At 35.5% G+C, this 19,700-nt stretch overlaps 1 protein-coding gene across 1 annotated transcript in view; it reads right to left on the minus strand.

Annotated features, from left to right (window-relative positions):
* LOC121441087 (rab proteins geranylgeranyltransferase component A 1) overlaps positions 1-19,700 on the minus strand; it is a 172,142-nt gene that overhangs the window by 103,178 nt on the left and 49,264 nt on the right. Inside the window, exons 3-5 of the mRNA XM_041642219.1 lie at positions 18,786-18,858; positions 17,415-17,539; positions 1,595-1,976 (exon numbers count right to left, since the gene is read on the minus strand). Of these exons, the coding sequence (XP_041498153.1) occupies positions 1,595-1,976; positions 17,415-17,539; positions 18,786-18,858 (580 nt within the window). The remainder of the gene's footprint in view (positions 1-1,594; positions 1,977-17,414; positions 17,540-18,785; positions 18,859-19,700) is intronic.

Genomic DNA, 19,700 nt, shown 5'->3' on the forward strand with positions numbered 1-19,700 from the left:
AAAGCCATTCGGAGAGATGAGGAAGGACACATATGTAGTATGACATGAATTATTGTTCACCCCAACAAAAGCTAAGAGTGATGATCACATCTTAATGATGACATAAGGAAGTCTAGGTTTTTAAAGATGTCAAAGGAACTTTGCTAATAGAAACCAGGGTCTACATTTGACTGCTTTGTAGAAGTGCACAGCACACTGTACAGGGGTATAGCCTCATATTTAAATGACCATGGTGATGCTCCAACAAATACCCAGATGCCAGCACCAGGCTTTTCGACAATACTCTCAACAGTCTGTGTAAATCAGCAGTGAACTATACATCAACACACCCTCCTAGCACACCCTATTTTTTTCATCTAAGCAGTGCGAGCAGTCCATGTCTGATGCCTAGAAGTCACTGGGAGACACTGAAGACATTTCTAAGGAAAATAAAACCAAAGCAAAGTCACAATGAGGACAGTTTGGAGTCGGACCTTCCTGAGTCACATCTTACAGCCCACAGTGGCTATTGATGGGCTGCCTTAATCCACGCCAGCATTTTCACATGGACATATACAGCATAAGTCTCTTTTTCAATGCCCCCTAAGTAATCTACCATGGCAATTTCACATTGATGAGATATGAAACAACGTTGTAATTACACTCAAATAATCAGAATTACTATTAAACACTTTTTCTCTATTTGGCACACTGGCTTCATAACTGAGATAAATAAGCTTACTTAGAATAGTTTTTAATTGGAAAAAAATTATGTAATGAAAATTTATTTATCTACTATTCTGAATAGTATAATATTTTATGTAGGGAAATATTCATATTTCCACACACTAAGTTCAAAGCAAACAGGCATACCAGATTTCCTCAGCAAAATGTGAGATGCATGAATTGCTCCTTCCTTTTCTCTTATCACACCCTTTATGGCAAGCTTGACTGGATATTTAATTATTAATTTGAACAAAATCAGCCTTGCTTCTTATGAACTCAATGCAGTATTGAAGTCTCCCATGATCCAGAAACCACATCAGAAATTACAAGAAGCTAACGTTAGAGCTAATTATGGAAACACCAGCAAAGACAAGAGCATTTGTCACATCCTTTGTCACCAGCAGAGAGGTATGCCCCAGTGTCTTCAAACCTGACCATATGGTTTTCAAAAATGCATTTGTTTATTCTGAATATTTATATTGAGGCTAAATTTTATAGGGGCTAGGGACATTTATATGAAATTTATTGCAAAGAACATGAGATTTTAACACAAACTAAATAGAATTTTTCTTCTGATGGAATTCATAGTGCCCATGAATTAGAATATTAGGATGAACTACCTGCCCCTATACAAAGCATTCTTCATGTTCAAAAATATTTAGTATAGTTTAAAAGTACAGTTAAGTATATTAATACTATCATTTTAATGTATTTTAACCTATTTTGTTACTAAATTATAAAATTTTGTTTACTATCTTTATATAAAGCAAACTCTTTATAATTCAGAAACTAAAATGAAGAAAAGTACACTTAAGAGTTCTAGATGTTATTTTCAATCAATTGAAAGTTATTATTGTTCTACGTTAAGATGTACAAAATAGGTACTTACTTTTGATACTAAATCAATATTAAATCTTCTGCCTTCTTTAATAATCTGTGAGTAAGTAATTCTATTTTTCTTTGGTGGCTCTGTGGTGTCTTGTACTTTAGGCACATTTTCACTTGACTCTTCTTCTGTAGCTTTATCATCACTATGATTTTCTTTTTCTCCTGCTGCTTCAGCATCATTTACTGCTAGTGAACTCTCTGGCTCACTGCTTTGAGTTTGTTCTGCTAGTGTTTCACAGCTCCTAGTATTTAATGATGCATCTGCAGTAGGCAGGCAAGCAGCCTCTGCATCCTTTGCAGCCTCTACGGAGTCCGCGGATGTCACAAAAGCGTGATTTTTCTGCAGTGCACCAGCTTCCTCAACATCTTTATGCAAATCCTGACTGATAAGAAATAATAATAATAATAATCAATATCATGCTTCTGACATTTCTAACCTGCTACATTTTTCTTATTGCTTTCAACTTTTCATAGCAAGTTTTACACCTCTATCCTTTTGTCTTAAGTTCTGGTACATACTGTTAAAGTTTCAATATGAAGCTTGAAATTTAAGATATTAGAGATCATGAACATGAGTATTTTTGAGAATTTAAGGCAGACAAAAGAATCATATTTTAAAAGCAAAAAAACACAGTAAAATCATCAACAACAGATAGAGCCATAAACCCAACTGATTAATATTCTGAATGTATGTATTTCTCTTCTCTAGTCCTACACTATACAGGAATAACAGGACCCACTATCAAATTTGGTCTGAAACTAAACTGACATATTGCATGCAATGAATCCAACATTGTACCTGGAGCAGAGCAACTGCTCACTAATGGCATCTATCAGAAGATTAACATTTAAGTTCTCTATGGACTTGGTAGTGTGACAGAGTACCTCAGTCAAGTGGTGGGAAGTATGCCACGTCAGTTTTCCTATTGTTTTGTGGTATCTACAACAAACTTTCAACATTGTTTCCTATTTACTATTAATATTTATTATTCCACTGAAAGCTTCATTTCCAAAATTATTACTAGAATAAGAATTTTTAGTCTACTGATACCTTGATAGTACAGACTTACATTGAGCTAGCCTACATTGTCAATTCCTATTCCAGAAAATTAACTCTTCTCTCTGAGCTGTCTTATTGTTCAATACCTGGTCCCAACTCCTTGTACTTAATGTCTGTTAAGTAAGTAACTGCTAACTGAATGTTTAAGACCTAACAGTAGACCTTCCACTATCAAGCCTAAATCCTACCTCCCTCAAAGTCTTTCTCTTTATAAAATAAATATCTTCCCTCTATACTAATTTAACTGCTTTCAAACATGGCATCTCTACCTCTCAATTAATCAACTTGAGTCTCCATATTTTGCCCCTTATCATGTTTTGTCCTATGGGCTATTTGTCCCATCCTCATAATATCAAAATTGCAGCAGTCCCAAATATAATCACATATTAATAATCTATGTAGTCTACAAAATTTTAAATTCCAAAAAACAACTATATTCATCAGTTTCTCCATGTACTATAATGCATAGATGCAGTTTATCATGCATGTATTTATCAATATCTTTCTAAATGCCCTTTGACTTTTCAGTACATTATCATGCCTAGGCTACATCCTCAAACAGTAAATGCTACTAAATGCAAAACCTTTTGAGAATCATGTTAGTAATCAAAAGATTTTAAACTTTGGAACAATTTGGACAAGGGATGTTCACTTAATAAAGTCTATGTCAATATTCTACTATTAACAAAAGAAAACAATCCTGAAGCACATCTATTTCAAAGTGTAGTGATTTGAATGAGAAATATTCCTCACAGACTCAGGTGTTTAAACACTTGGTCCACAATTGGTGGCAGAGTCTGGGAAGTTTGGGAGGAGCGGCCTTACTGGAAGAAGCATTTCACTGAGGGTGAGTTTCCAGAGTCCACTTCCAGTTTGTTTGCTCTGCTCCATGTGCATAGTTTACAAGATGGAGCTCTCAGCACTCTGCACCAACCACCATGTCACTGTTTGCTACCACTCTTCCTTGCCATAAGAGATTCTTATGTCTCTGGAACCATAAGCTCAGGTAAACTCTTTCTTCTGGAAATTGCCTTGGTCATGATATTTTATCACAATAGTAAAAAAAAAAAAAAAAAAAAAAAAAAAAAAGCAAGGAATCAAGAAGTTGGTACCAGAACCAGAGAGTGGACTATTGCTGTGAACAAGCCTGACCATGTCAATTTTGGAGGAATACGGTAGACTGTGGCACTTTGAACTAGTAAAACAGTTCAATGCTATAAGTAGAACTTAATGGACATCTTTGGAATTTGAATTTTTGACTGTTAATGAGCTAACTGCTGAGAGATATTTGATTGTGGGGGCTACAAATTAAAACAACCTATATATTGTAAAGGTATCTTGACTGCAAAATTTGGGTCTAAGGATATGTGGCTTTGGAAAAGAGGTTCTGTTTTTGTTTCTACAGAAGATGAGAAGCTATGGTTTCCTTCCAGGTTAATATGGCTTGATTAAAGAAGACCCTCCCTCCGATGTTAGATCGCCAAAGGAAATTGATAGTCCAGATGATCCAATGTTTCAGAGTGCCTCTGTGCAGTTTCCTCTGACTTCTACATTCAGAACAATGTCAAGGATGCTGCCACAAAATACTCCAGTCAGGACTTAACCATAATTCTAAATTTTTTCAGCGTTCCTCAAAGATTACTAGAACACACAATCAGCAGAAAGTAGTCTAGAGATCTAAGCCCAAATTCCCAAAACACTGTTTATAAATGTTTGTTTTTATATAAGGGATTGGTTATAAATTGTTATTGGTCATAGTCAATCTCTTTCTAAAGAACAAAGGGGGATATGGAATAAAAATGATGGAGAAAAGGATAAATTATTGAGTCTAATTTAACCACCCAAAACTGTTAATCTCAACATTTTACAATGGCATGGATTTTAGTTTATTTATATAAATTTAAGATTAAGTTTGTTATACTTTATGTATACTTCTTTTTAAGATATTGTATTTATATATCCCAATTAAATATGTAATATATAATTAAGAAATACAGATTTACAAAAATAAAATAAGTCATCTATAATAGTCAAGCTTATAGTCATGTTAGTTTTCGAGATATACAAAGATACATTTCAGATATTCTTCTAAATTTCAAAGACCTACAGAATGTGGCATTTAAAATGTTTTTTCTGATTTTTTAAAATTGTTTTTATTGAGCTATATAATTTTCTTCATTCCCCTCCCTTCCTCCCCGATCTTATACACCCTCCCATGATTTCCATGCTCCCAATGTACTCAAGAGATCTTGTCTTTTTCTACTTCCCATGTAGATTAAATCCATGTATGTCTCTCTTGGAGTCCTCTTTGTTGTCTAGGTTCTCTGGGGTTGTGAATTTTTTTCTTTGCTTTATGTCTGAAAGCCACTTATGAGAGAGTACATATTTGTCTTTCTGGGTCTGGGTTACCTCACTCAATATGATGTTTTCTAGATCTATCCATTTGTCCACAAATTTCAAAATGTCAGGATTTTTTTTAACCACTAAGTAGTACTCCCTTCTGTAAATGTACCACATTTTCTTTTATTCCATTCTTTTTTAAAAAAAAAATAGTACTATATAATTTAATTTTTTACTATGTTTGACTATACAATAAGAAAATTTGATTCCTGATGGATCTAACTTGTTAGCTCTTAATAATCATATTTAATAGTTTTTCACAAAAAGAACAAAATTTACAAAAAGAAGTAAATATATGATTATGCTTCTCTGGGAACAGACACCCATTGTAAGTCAATGTTTAAGTCTAATTCCCCATTAGGGTTTCATTGTTCATTATTTTCTGTTTAGATAAAAATGCTTAGTAGATTTTAATCCATTCTTTTTTATTATTATTATTAAAAATTTCCACCTCCTCCCCTCCTCACATGTCCCTTTCCCTCGCCCCACTCCCCTCCCCCTCCAGCCCAAAGAGTAGTCAGGGTTCCCTGCCCTGTGGGAAGTCCAAGGTCCTCCCCACTCCATCCAGGTCTAAGAAGGTGAACATGCAGACTAGGCTCCCACAAAGCCAGTACATGGAGTAGAATCAAAACCCAGTGCCATTGTCCTTGGCTCCATTGTCAGCCACGTTCAGAGAGTCCAGTTTGATCACATGCTCCATCAGTCCCAGTCCAGCTGGCCTTGGTGAGCTCCCATTAGATCAGCCCCACCATCTCAGTGGGTGGGATTTAGGTTGTTTCCAGGTTCTGGCTATGACAAATAATGCTGTTAATGAACATAGTTGAGCACATGACTTTATGGTATGATTGAGCATTCTTTGAGTATATACCCCAAAGTTTCCTATTTTAACTTCTGTTTTTATGATAAAACATTGGTCAACGATAATCTGGAAAGTCTCTATTTGCCTTAGACGTTACAGTCTATCATGGCTGGAAGCCAATACAAGAAATCAAAACAGGAATCTGGAGATAGGAGCTGAAGCAGAGACCTTGAAGGAACTGAATTTTGTTACTATAAGTTATTACGGGCTTTTTCCCTCTGGCCTCAGCTACCTTTCTTAACTAGTTCTGGACCACCTGAATAAGGACTGTACTGCCAACGGTGAGCTGGGTCCTTCATTCTACATCAATTTACAATTAAGAAAATGTTCCACAGGCATGACCATAAGCCAACCTACAGTCAATTCCCCAATGTTGCTCCCTTTCACTAGGTGACACTGGTTTTTCCATAGCTGGTGAAAACTAACCAGCACACTTCTATTGCAGAAAAACCAGGGCTTCAATGCCATGTTGAGGAACTTTAAACTGCCATAATTTTAGTTCCAGAGGACCCTCTTCCAAAAGAACCTATATGCATGTGGCATATACCCACATGTCCATATACATGAATAAGGCTTAAAATTAAGTCTTTTATAAATTAAAAGCTATGATATGAAATGTGACTCGTTTTTTCCACAGTAATGTTCATATGTATTTTCTTTTATTTTGAAAATTGATAAAACATAAGATGACAACTTTGAGCAGAAGTTCCATGCGTAAAGATTAAACTAAGTAGTGACAGGATAATTAATTACACTACAGAGATAAGATTGAATATGGCAACTTCTTTTATTACAAACTGAGATTCGAATAGCATGAAAATTGAGCATAGCAACTGATTTTTTCGGCAGCTATCTTGTATATTAAGTAAAATGAGGTTTTACGTAGTAATAAAATCCATTAGACAATGCTGGACAGCTGAAAAGCTGGAAGCTGAAAGTCAAAACACTTCATTATAAGTGTAATCAAAGGTTAATAAATCTGAGGTAGTGGGGAATGTGTAAGAGATTATTTTTTTAGAAATTTGTCTTACTTTGACAAATTAATAAATTTCAATGTTTTCAGCAGCACAAGTTGGTGAAGTTCCTAGCTCTCCAAGAAACAGAAGCATATGAACATACTATTATTCCCATTTTTCATTAAAAAAAAAAACCAAAGTATTTTTGGAGTTCTGCCAAGTGTTAGGCTCATATCTAAAAAAGTGATGAAGACGCTAGAAACTCCTAAATCTTCACATAATTATTCTGTAAGCAAATTCTTTTAACCAAAAGGATGATATTTCCATGAATTTAAAACCTTACATTATGGTTTGTATGTAAGCAGCCTTTTCATAAAAGTTATTCCTCTGCCAAAGAAGATTAAGAATAACAGTTCAATTTTAGTAACTCAAATGTATTTGAAAACCATGAAAATGCATCTGCAAGATATAAGATGTTGGTGAATTATAAGCCCTCAAAAGAAGCTCTTAACTGTAAAATTATTTACTATCAAATAGATTTCACAAATTAAGTCAATTATCACTTAAAATATGAATCTCAAAGGCAATTATACATGGATTGTACTTTTAAAATAATTTATCCAAACCAAAAATGTCTACTGCTTTGTATAAATGCACCTTTTTTAAAAAAAACTAATTGTAAATTAAAGAACTTGGATATCACTTATCAATTAGTGGTAACAACCAAAGAGCACTTCCAAATGAATTTGCCATATTAATAATTTGTACTCCTTTATATGGATAAAATAAAACCTGTCAATCAGCTGACTATTTTATTCAGCACAGGTATTCACAGTAGCAGAATATTTGTATGACTATGCAAGGATGTGTTTATTTTTGTTTATGTTGCAGAATATTTAATTGTTTAAAGATGTTTTGCATTTGTTTATGTTATATTTGACTATATAGACATGTTGCAATTGTTTAATTTTATAAAGATGTGTTGTTGTTTTACCTTGTCTGCCTAAGACATGTGATTGATCTAATAAGAGGCAAAATGGTCAATAGCAAGGGAGGAGGTATAAGAAGAACTTCTTGGCAGGAAGAACAAGTAGTAGTAGAAATTTAGGCTCTAGAGAAAAAAACAGAGGAAAGGGAGATGACAAGTCACAGACAGACAGACAGACAAGGAGGAAGCAAGAAAGTAGGACATACAGAATGAAAGGTAAAAAGCCCCCAAAGCAAAACATTGAGAATTAGAAACAGCTTAAATTAAAAGAGCTAGAGAGACAAGCCTAAACTAAGGACAAGCATTCATAATAATAAGTCTTTATGTTTATATTTGGGAAACTGGTTGGTGGCCCAAAGAAAATTCCAACTATAAATACCATCCAACATGGGGAACAAATTTCCTCCTAGGGCCCAAAAAAACTGAAAAAAATGAAATGGCTCATTTAAGAGACATTGCTATGCAGAGCACTTGAGAAGTCAACACATTAAGTGGAAACAGCAAGCTAAGTAAAATGCCTGAAACAGTGTGGGTCTCTGATGTGGAATTCCCCTCTGTATGCTATGAATGTTTCTATTAATATGCTTATATTAATATAAACGAGTTAATTTAAGAGGTAAGAGTTAGTTTATAAGAAGCCTAAGCTAATTGGCCAAGTGGTGCTGTAATTGATATAGTTTCTGTGTGATTATTTGGGTCTGGGTAGCCAGGAACGAAAGAGCAGTCTACACCTACAGGTATCAACTTCCTAGAGCTCAGTTCTCACAGAATCCACTCATTCAGGGAGGGAGTGGAGCCAAATGCCACAGCTGCAGAGGGCTTAGATGCTACTTAGCAGCTTAAGATTTAGCTAAGTCTGAGAGAGCTATAGATGGACAGTAAAACAGATCAAGAAGGGAATACCTTCAAACAGGTGACAGTGTACATAGGTGCTTTAAAAAGGGGGGAATAGACAGTCATAGGGAAAATAGTTGAAAAATACTTTTTTTTACAAAAGAGCAAAGTAATATTTAAAAAGTTAGTCATGTAATGATATACAGGGAAATATACAGGGAGTCTAGATTCTGTATGGTGCTTTGTTGACTTTGAATTTTTGAACGCTGATGAGGGAAAGACAGCTGCCCAAAGATGTGAGTTTGTAAAAGGAATTTCTGAATTAAACCAGCCTAGATACTTTAGTCATGTCTTAAGTTTAAAATAGAATTCAGAAAATGTGTTGGGTTGGGGGAAAAGTTATGCTTTTGTTTTCATAGGAAATGAAAGGCTGTGGATTCCTTCAAAATTAATACAGATCATATTTGATTGGGGGAAACTACCTGAAAATCTTTGCTACAGACATAAAGAAATAAACCTAGAAATACCACAAGACAAGTGGCACATATGCTGATCCCTTGACAAGGGGACACCTCTGAGACTGGTGATAAAAATCTTGTTGGATACAGAGTCCTCATGACTTTCATATGGCATGGACAGAAGTTTGGTTATACAGTCAAACTTATAAAGTTGACAGATATCTTTAACCTGCTCAAATATAAAACAAAAAAATCGTTGACTAGTTTGTGTACAATGCACAGTCCATACTTGTATTAATACAAATAAAAATATTACCTTTGAAAATCTGAGTGTTTTCAGAGCAAGGAGACCATACACCAATGAAAACGGGTGGCCCAGGAGATCACAGCCTTTCTGTGTGCCTCTGCTACAGTTTCTTTACAATTCTGTGTTCAGAACAACTTCAAGGCTACTAGTTGAGATGGTCTACCCTCACAGTCTATTCTATCCAGGACTTCAGATAAGCATTGTACTTTCTCATTACACAGAGACGAAACAACAAATGTTATAGCTAGTGTTTTTAGAACTTGACTATTATCTCAATTTTCTTAGGGTACCCTGGGGATGCAGTCATCCACAAACAACAGGAAGCAGTCTATAGAACAAAACACCCACATTCCCAAGAGGTGGAGTGGGTGGTTTTTGTTCATTTTGTGGGTTATGGATGCATGTCATCATTTAATGGGGATGTAGGAATACATGATTAAAGAAACAGCTTTATAACAATTTTTTACATTGGTCTGGATTTCTGTATTTTGAAATAAATTTAAGGTTATTTTTGTAATATGCTATATATGTTTCTACTCCTATGTAAGGTACTGTACTTAATGCAGCTCATTTAAAAATGTAATATAAAGGTATATTTCTTGAAAGCTATTATTACAACTGTTTAGGATAATTACAAATGCAGGTTAGTAGTTATCTATAACAATCAAACTTGTAGTCATGTTAGTTATGTTTCCAAGGTTAAACAGATACATTTTAGGTAAGTAATATTCCAATGTTTCAGAGACCTACATAATATGGCATTTAAGATGTTTAACCACCAAGGCTATTTATGATAGTGAGACATGTCTGCTCCTGGCAGCACCAATCTACTTCCTAAAAGGATGATGGGCATTAAAGAACCTTCATAAGACATATACTTCTTTGTGGCGATGCTAGAAATTTGAGCAAAAAAAAAAAAACTACCCACGCCTCAACTGCTGACAGTCTGCTGTCCAAACTGGACCAACAAGATACAAAACAAAAGGATTGTCTAACTGCCTGCTGAATTGGCCAAGACAAGGTGGGACAGTCCATCAAAATATCTGTTTCACAGAAAAGACTGTCAGATATTCTAGGCCTGTAGACCAAAGATGGATGCCCCAACCTTGCAGAGGAACCTTGTCCAGGCAGCCAGCTCTTTCTGTCATTTCTATTAGTTTTGAAAGATGCTTACTCTATAATTCCTGTTTACCCAGGTAATGTTAACTCATTATCAGTTCTCTGATGGGAGTTGAAGAAGAAATAGTTTTCCTTGTTATCAAATTCAGAAAAGAAATTTACATTAGAGATGTATAGTTTATGAGGCTGAGAAACATGAAAGTTTTAATTGTTTATATAAGAAAATGCTTTTGAGGTCTAAGACTATTTTGGGTTGGTAATACAAGTTAGAATAGAAAGTAAAATAGGCACACAACTTTGGACTCACAAAAATAGGATGGATAAATGGAGTATTTTCTCTGAATCTGCCAAATACAAATGGACTAGATATTGTAAATGTAATTCTTACTTAATAATTGCTCTTATCTTACTATGCTAAAGCTAAAACTTTTTTTTATTTAGAAAAAGGAGAAAAATTTTGATGTTTATTTTCTTTTGGTTCTTTAGTCTTTTAATTTTTTTGGGGGGAGGGGATGGCTGCAACCCAGGTCCCAAATACATGGAGGCTTATTATTACTTATAAATGCCCAGCCTTAGCTTGACTTCTTTTTAGCCAGCTTTTCTTTTCTTTTTTTTCCATTATTTAATACACTCCTTTCCCATTCCACAGTCATTCTTGTTCCCACTCCCTCCTCTCCTTCCGCCCCAACCTTTCCCCCACCTCATCCCCCCATTCAGTCCCCAGAAAGGGCAAGAACCCCATGGGGAGTAAATAAAGACTGACATATCACTTCAAGTTGGGCCCACAGACCTCCCCCCCCCCCATTATCTAGGCTGAGCAAGGTATCCATCCAAAGAGTACTTGCTCCAAAACATGCCAGGTCAAGCACTAGGGATAAATCCTGGTCCCATTGCCAGTGGCCCCACAGACCATACAAGCCTCACAATTGTTCCCCATATTCAATGGACCTAGCTTGGTCCCTTGCAGTTTCCCTGACTATCAGTCCAGAGTCAGTGAGTTCTCACTAGCTCAAATCAGCCATTTCTGTGGGTATCACTATAATGGTCCTGACCACCCCCTGCTCATATCATGGTTCCTCCCTCTCCTGGACTGGGCCCCCATAAGTTTGGCCCAGTGCTCCACTGCGGATCTTTGCATCTGCTTCCATCAGTTCCTGGATGAAGGTTCTATGATGACAATTACAGTAGTCATCAATCTGATTAGAGGAAGGTCAATTTAGGCATCCTCTCCACTGTTGCTTAGAGTCTTATCTGAGATCATCCTTATGAATTCCTGGTAATTTCCCTAGTGCCATGATTCTTACTAGCCACTTAATGGTTCCCTCAATCAAAATATCTCTTTCCTTTCTCTCCCTCTCTGTCTTTCCCCCTTCTTTAGCATCCTGTTCCCTCATGTTCTCCTCCTCCTGTCCCTTCTCCCTCTCTCTCCCCTCTAACCTTCCCTCCCCCTCCCAATTGTCTCAGGGAATCTTGTTTGTTTCCCCTTCCCAGGAGTATCCATGTATATCTCTCTTAGAGTTCTCTTTTATTAACTAGCTTCTCTGGGATCATGGATTATAGGCTGGTTATACTTTGCTTTATGTCTAATACCTACTTATGAGTGAGTACATATGTTTGTCTATCTGGGTCTGCGTTACCTCACTCAGGATAGTTTTTTTTTTCCAGTACCATTCATTTATATGCAATTTTCAAGATGTCATTGTTTTTTACCGCTGAGTAGTTCTCCATCGTGTAAACGTACTACATTTTCTTTACCCATTCTTCAGTTGAGGGGCACCTAGACTCTTTCCAGGTTCTGGCTATTACAAATAATGTTGCTATGAACACAGCTGAGCAAACGTCCTTGTAGTATGAGTGTGCATGATTTGCTGAAGGAGGGAAAGACAGGAGGATCACGAGTTCAAAGCCAGCCAGCTTTTCTTAACTTAAATTACTCTATCTACCCTTTTCCTTAGGTTTTTTTTTTCCTTTTCTTACTTCAGTATACCTTAATTTCACCCTTATTCTATTTCTGGCTGGGTGGCTGGCCCCTAGAACCATCTCTCCTTTTTCTCTTTCTTGCTTCTTCTTCTCCCAGATTTCTCATTCTATTTATTGATGTGGGAAGGTCATATGTCTATCTGTTGCTTTCATTATTTAATTAATAAAGAAACTGCTTGGCCTGATAGGTCAGAACATAAGCGGGTGGAGTAGACAGAATAGAATGCGGGGAAGAAGGGAAGTGAGGTCAGACATCATGGAGCCTGCCACCAGGTTAGACATGCTGAATCTTTCATGGTAAGACACCACCTTGTGGTGCTACACAGATTATTAGAAATGGGTTAAGCAAGATATGAGAGTTAGCCAAGAAGAGGCTAGATATAATGGGCCAGGCAGTGATTATATGAATACAGTTTGTGTGTTGTTATTTAGGGTGTAAAGCTAACCATGCGGGAGCCAGGCAGGACGAAAAACAGGCCTGACCGCAGCTCTCATCTACAATTTATCCTCTCTACCTGCCAGCCCCACCTATGCTTTCTCCTGCTTTGCTATTGGCTGTTCAGCTCTTTAGCAGACCATCAGATGTTTTAGACAGACAAGGAATCACAGCTTCACAGAGTTAAACAAATATAACATAAATAAAAACAACACATTTTACATCATTAAAACAAGTGTTCCACAGCATAATCTAAAGTAACAAACCTTAAAATATTATTATAAAACAGGGTACTACTGCAGATTATTTAAATATGTAAAAATGATTCACATTTAACTATGTAAAGACGTGGTACACTTGTACATGTTGCAGAATATTTAAGCATGTAAATATGTATTGCATATGTTTAAGGTTGTGAAATATTTAATTCTGAATAGATGTGTTGCATTTGCTTATGATATAAAGATGTGTTGCTGTTTAACTTGCCTAAGGCACTTGATTGGTCTAATAAAAAGCTGAATAGCCAATAGCAAGGTAGAACTTCCAGGCAGGGAGAGTAAACATTAGGAAGAGTTTTTAGCCTTTAGAGAAAGAAAAGGAGATGACAGGGAAGTGCCAGGGGCCAGACAGACAGACAAGGTGGAAGCAGGAAAGTGGGACATACAAAATGAAAGAAAGATAAAATGTCCCAAGGCAAAATAAAGATGAATAGGAACAGGATAAATTAAGTTAAAAGAGCTAGTCAAACAAGCCTAAGCTAAGGCTGAGAATTCATAATAAATAATAAGTCTCTGTATCTTTATTTAGGAAGGTTGTTCACACCCTAAATAAAAACATGACTACAGTTAACTGTATTTCTCCTTTTGCAAATTTTCTTCCTCAATATAGCATGCGGTAGAAATTTTGTTCTTTTATTTGATATGTACTTTGCTCTAAGGCCATTCACTTCTGATTTGCATAGTATATTATGTTTGCATAGTATATTGTGCTGCTTTTCAGATGTTTATTCCTAAAATAAATATTCAATGATTACTCAAAAAAATTACAGAAATCAGACAATTCAAACTCTTCCATAAACTTGTCTGGAATCATGACAACCATCTAGCTGGCAACAATCTAGAAACCCTGGATGTAAAGCTAGAAGTTCACCATTATCATTTCTTAGTACTCCAACATGCATAAGCTAAACAGGCTACAAATCCTCTGACAACTACCTGATACACTCCTATCTGCCTACTTGTTCCAACAACTTTTACCTGGCATGCCTTCACAGCCTAAAACACACTTATTATAAACAATAATAAACAACTTCCTCTAAACTGAAAAATGCAGCATATACTACATTGATTTTTCTATTTCATTCTTTTTTGCAGACTAATGCCATAGTTAATATTGTTCAAGAAGTATACTGTTTATGTTTGTGGCGTTTAAAATGAAGAAATGCAATTTCAGATTCCTGTCACAATAAAATCTTCTTTTTTGATATATCAATCCACTAAAAAGTTGCTTCATTTGAATTTAAGAAGCACATTTTCCTTCTGGTTTAACTTTATATCAAAATTGGGGAACTATTAGTCATTAATATTCAAAAATAGAGAAAAGGAACATAGGTAGTTGACTTACGTTTAGACCAATAAGATTTCTTCTTCCTAGGCTCAGTGAGCAAAGATATTTGTGCTCAATCAATTCTGACAACTTGAGTTTGATCCCAAGGTAATAAACACATGGTATAAAGAAGAGAACTGAATCCAGTAAGTGTTTCTGACTTCCACACACATGCATGTGAGCATACACTTATATAAACATACAAACCCAGAGACAAAATTAATTTAAAACATTATTTTCTTACTAAAGAAAAAAACATGAGTATGAAATTAACATGCAATAAATTTTCATCTAAGAACTATTTGCATTTGTGTGACCCATGTGGAAATAAATAATGCTGTCTGCTTTCTCCTAATCTGTATAAGAATTAAAGCTAGAAAAAATGGTTACTTTAGTTCCCCCATATAAACTAAGAAATATTCCCGAGTATATAGGCTACAATCACAACAAATTAAGGATACTGGAATACCGTATGGCAGCATGAATTCAAAGCTCAAGGCTGGGCAGTATAGCAAGTTCCTCTCTCACAAAAACAAAAACAAAATTGAAAAATAAAGGTATGTTGCACGAGTTCTAATTGGTCTTAATAATAAAAGCCCAGAGTCAGACAATGGGGAAAATGCTGAGAAATCAGAGACAAAGGAGCAAAACCACAGTCACCTTACCTATTCAACTTCTCAGGCCAAAAAGAGACTGAGTTCCTGTCTCCTCCTGCCTTATCACTTCCTCTCTATGCCCAGCGATATCATTTCCTGTCTTAACTGCCTCTCACTGAACTTCAGTTTATCCACTTCTAACAAATGTGCATGGCTTCAGCACAGAATAAAAAATCAAATGTAATACTATATATTAAGGAGAGCTATAGCAATGGCTACTAAAATAATTACCAACAACTGCAGGTACTTTTTTTTTCCCTTTCAATAATCAGTTGTTTAACTGCAGAAGATAACTTAAAGGTAAAACAACCTTTGAACAGCAAAAGCATTAATAGGTTCAAAGAGGCAGAACTCAGGATAAAACTCTGACAAAATAATCTTCATAATCCCTAGAGTCTGATGTTGAAGCAAATGATGTTTTGAGGTTGGGGAGTGGGGAGAGAATATATACCTAATCCTCATACCACATACCAAAAAATATTCAAAGTGGGTCATGAACTAAAATGTACAATATTTATCTATAGGAAACACTTTTCAATGAAATGAAAGCTTCTGGAAGTACATCCAAGTAAAGAGATCTCAGACTCAATGCCAAAAACAGAATATACAGAGAGAAAAATGAATACATGGCAGCTTGTTAAAATTTGCAAAACCTGCTCTACAAAATATCCTGTTTAGAAAGAATGAGAACACAAGTTACAATTCAGGGGAAAGTATTTTTAAACTAAACAGTTAACAAAGAACAAATACTTGAAAAAGAATTCTGCAACCAAAAAGAAAAAAAAGGAATTCTATTTAAAAACTTGTAAAAGACATCAATCACCAGACAGTTCACCCAAAAGACATATGAATGACAAATAAGTACAGGAAATGATATACAAAATCAGCCATCAGTGAAATTCACTCTAAAAATGAAAAAACAGGAATGGGGATGTTGCTCAATTGGTAGAATGCATAGCTTGAACAAAGCAGTGAGTTTGATCGCCAGCATTGCATAAACACAGGGAAGGGTACACAGCTGTAAGCTCATCACTCTGGGAGGATGAGACATGAGCAAAGACAGGAGCTAGAGGCTAGCCTAGCCTAAGCAACATAAAAAGATCCAGTACCAAACATTCAAAACAAATAAAAATAAAAGGGCTATTCCAACTGTTCCACCTCATACGCCAATAGGGTAAGAGACAGCAGACCCTCAGAAGGGTAATGGGAATGTACAAAGCTAAAAAGATTGTGTACATCAGAGGAAACTGTCAATCAAATGAAGAATCGGTCCACAGAAGAGAAGACAGCCTTTGCCAGCTCTATTTCTGACAGAGGGTTAGTGACTAGTACACACAACAAACTCAAACAATTTTGTACATCAAGAAAACAAACCTAAATTTACAATGAAAAATTTATTGCTAGTTTATTTGAAAAGTATCCATACTGACTTCCATAGTGGCTAGATCACACGTATATAGTAGTGTATAAAGAATGCCTTTTGTCTACAATCTTTGCTTTTCCTTAAAAACTTTTTTTTTTATGTGTTTGAGTATTTTGCCTACATGTATGCGTGTACACCACATGTGTGCCTGGTGTCCAAGGAGGTAAGAAGAAGGCATCTGAGCTCCTAGTCCTGGAGTTATGGGTCGTAGCATGCCGCCATGTGGTTGCTAGGAATACAACCTGGGTCTTCTGCAAGAGTAGCAAGTACTCTGAGACATGTCTTGAGCTGTCACCCTGCTTTCATACACTACCCAGGACCAAATGACAAAGAGTGGTATTCTTCACAGTGAGGTGGGTCCTCCTATATCAATCAATTACCAATATGCCCCTACAGACTGGCCTACAAATCTAGTGCCATTTTCTCATTGACATTATCCTTCCCCAGATGACCATTGCTTGTGTGAAGTTGACAAACTTACCAGCACAGTCCTACTGTAACATAGGATTTTTACAAAGATAAAATGAAATGTATGGCATTGTTAGGAGTTATTATTATTATTAGAATTATTATTATTATTATTAAAAATAGAGAACACTGAAAGTCACAGCTAAAAAAGAGGGTAAGCCAGTGTATCGATTTTACTATAGCAATCTCCTTGGTACTCAATTTTCCTGAAGAAGTATAAAAAGGGGGAAAGGCTATAATCTTACAAATTGCTACATAAATAATTTTCATACCTGGCATAACAAAATACTTCTACATGTTGAATTGTTTTGTCCTTGCTGCTAAGAAGGATAGCTTCCTCATTCTCAAGAATCTGTGCTTGCCAGCTGGAATTTTCAGTCACAACATCACTGTTTTCCTAAACAAAACACAGAAAAGGAGTTTTAACTAAGTTGAAAGATCTGAACTTAAAATTTCCAAAAAAAAGTATCTTGCCTTAAAATCATATTTTTATTTTTACCACAACAAAATTCAATGCTTTAGAGTAACTGAATTGACTCAGTGTGCCAACTTCAAAGGAGGCAGAGGAAAACTATTACATAAAATCTATTAAGAGCTAGCTTTGGTATACATGTGTCTATGAGGCCATGTTGTGCTTGGAAAATGCTGTTTCCTTGAAGTCATCTACCTCCTCTGGCTCTTAAAAGTCTTCTGTTCCATCTTCTGCATAGACAGATCCCTGAGTTTTGAGGGATGGGCTATGATATGGTATAAACATTCCTTTTAGGGCTGAGCATTTCAAAATCTCTCACTCTCTGTATGTTGTCCAGTGGGCCACACTCAATTTTGTGCAGTGGTATTTAAACTATAATATCACCGCAGTTTTATCACCCATGTTTTTATAATGAGCAGAGTTAATGCTGCTACAACAGTCCATTAAATAAATGAAAGTAAGTACCATGTGTAATAAAGTAATGGAATGTTTTAAGTATGAAATATTTTTTAGCTAACTGAATAGATTCCTGGAATATTATCGTACTCTATTCCTAACCGTCTCAGCTAATTTGAGAGACAGCAGGGTCTGATTTCATGTAAGATATACTTGGTATAAGTTACATCTCAAGCCACATATACCCATCTATATTAAATGTGTCTTACAAAAAATGTTAACCTACATAGCATGACTAAATCTCCACACCACACTACCAGTTACCTCTGAAATTCTTCTTTATGATGATGGGTACTCAACAGTTGTAGTAACATGAAGCTACCACAGAAAAAACTTTCTGAACCTCAATTTTTTTTCTCTTTCTTTTTCCTTTAAGTGCTTCTGTCATGTGACAGAAGTAAACACACAAGCCAGAAAAGATTCCAAATTAAGTTTTTTTCTTCAAATAAGTGAATGACATTGCTTTAGATTTTATATAGTAATACAAAGACCAACCAATATAGGTGAGAATTTACCATGTCTCGTAAAATGTCTGTGAATGCTTCTCAGAAAAATGTTCCCTTAAATATATAAAACATTAGCTAAATATGTAATTGTGTGTATTTTTGTCAAGCTATCTATCTCATATGACAGAGAAAACCATCTCCTCAATGTATGGACACCATATGACAGGAGACACCACCTAGTGACTTGCAATATCAGCTAAGAACTTTACCTGGTATTCCTTTAGCCAGGACAACAGTCCTGAAAAGCTGAAACTGGCCCAGTTTCCTCCATAGTAGCTTCGTCTGTAACAATGAAATACAAAGAACATAAAAATCAAGTCACTTATAACCTACACTATCCTTGACCTTTAAACTCATATCATTTTCCAATATATGAGTCCCAAGTGTTCCAAAGCACAAAGCATGGTTTGCTGACATAAGAGAAGATAGTAAATATAAGCAAATGGCTATTCTCTGATCTCAAAGGCAACTTTCTCTGATATAAGAGTTTTTCTTCAGTGATAATAGGGAAACTCAGTCTCAAATCACCAGGATGAGTTCTAGTATGGATCCATCAGAATAGTAAAGAGTCACCACACTAAGCACTGATGGAATGGTGTGCAAAAGTTAATAAACTTTCAATAATACATGGTAGCTTCCTAAAAAAACAAACAAAAGAAAAACACTACAATTACGCAATGACCAGCAATTATATTTCTAAGTGATCACAGAAGAAAAAAAAGGTGTTTTCCAAAAAGAAAAATTTTTCATCACATTAAATGGCCCAAAGCGATAATATCATTAACATGAAAATGTGTAAACAAGCTATACTATACCCACAGGATTATATACTTTTTAGTAATGTAAAAGAATAAAATACTGCCACAAACAACAACATAGATCAATCTCAAAATTTTTATTCTGAATGAAAGCCTTAGCCACAAAGAGTATACATTGTATAATTCTATTAATGTGACATTCAAGAACAAACTAATCAATGACTAAAAAATATCATAAGAGTGGTTGCCTCAGAGTGAAAGTGGTAAGTCCTTAATTATATAAGTATATGCAATTTTAACAACATATTTAAATGATATTCTTAAAATCTGTACATTTCACAATATATATTTGTCTTTGAAAAAAGC

This window comes from Microtus oregoni, unplaced genomic scaffold, assembly GCF_018167655.1.
Source record: "Microtus oregoni isolate MIOR12 unplaced genomic scaffold, Mior012 000073F_002, whole genome shotgun sequence".
Classification (NCBI taxonomy): Eukaryota; Metazoa; Chordata; class Mammalia; order Rodentia; family Cricetidae; genus Microtus; species Microtus oregoni.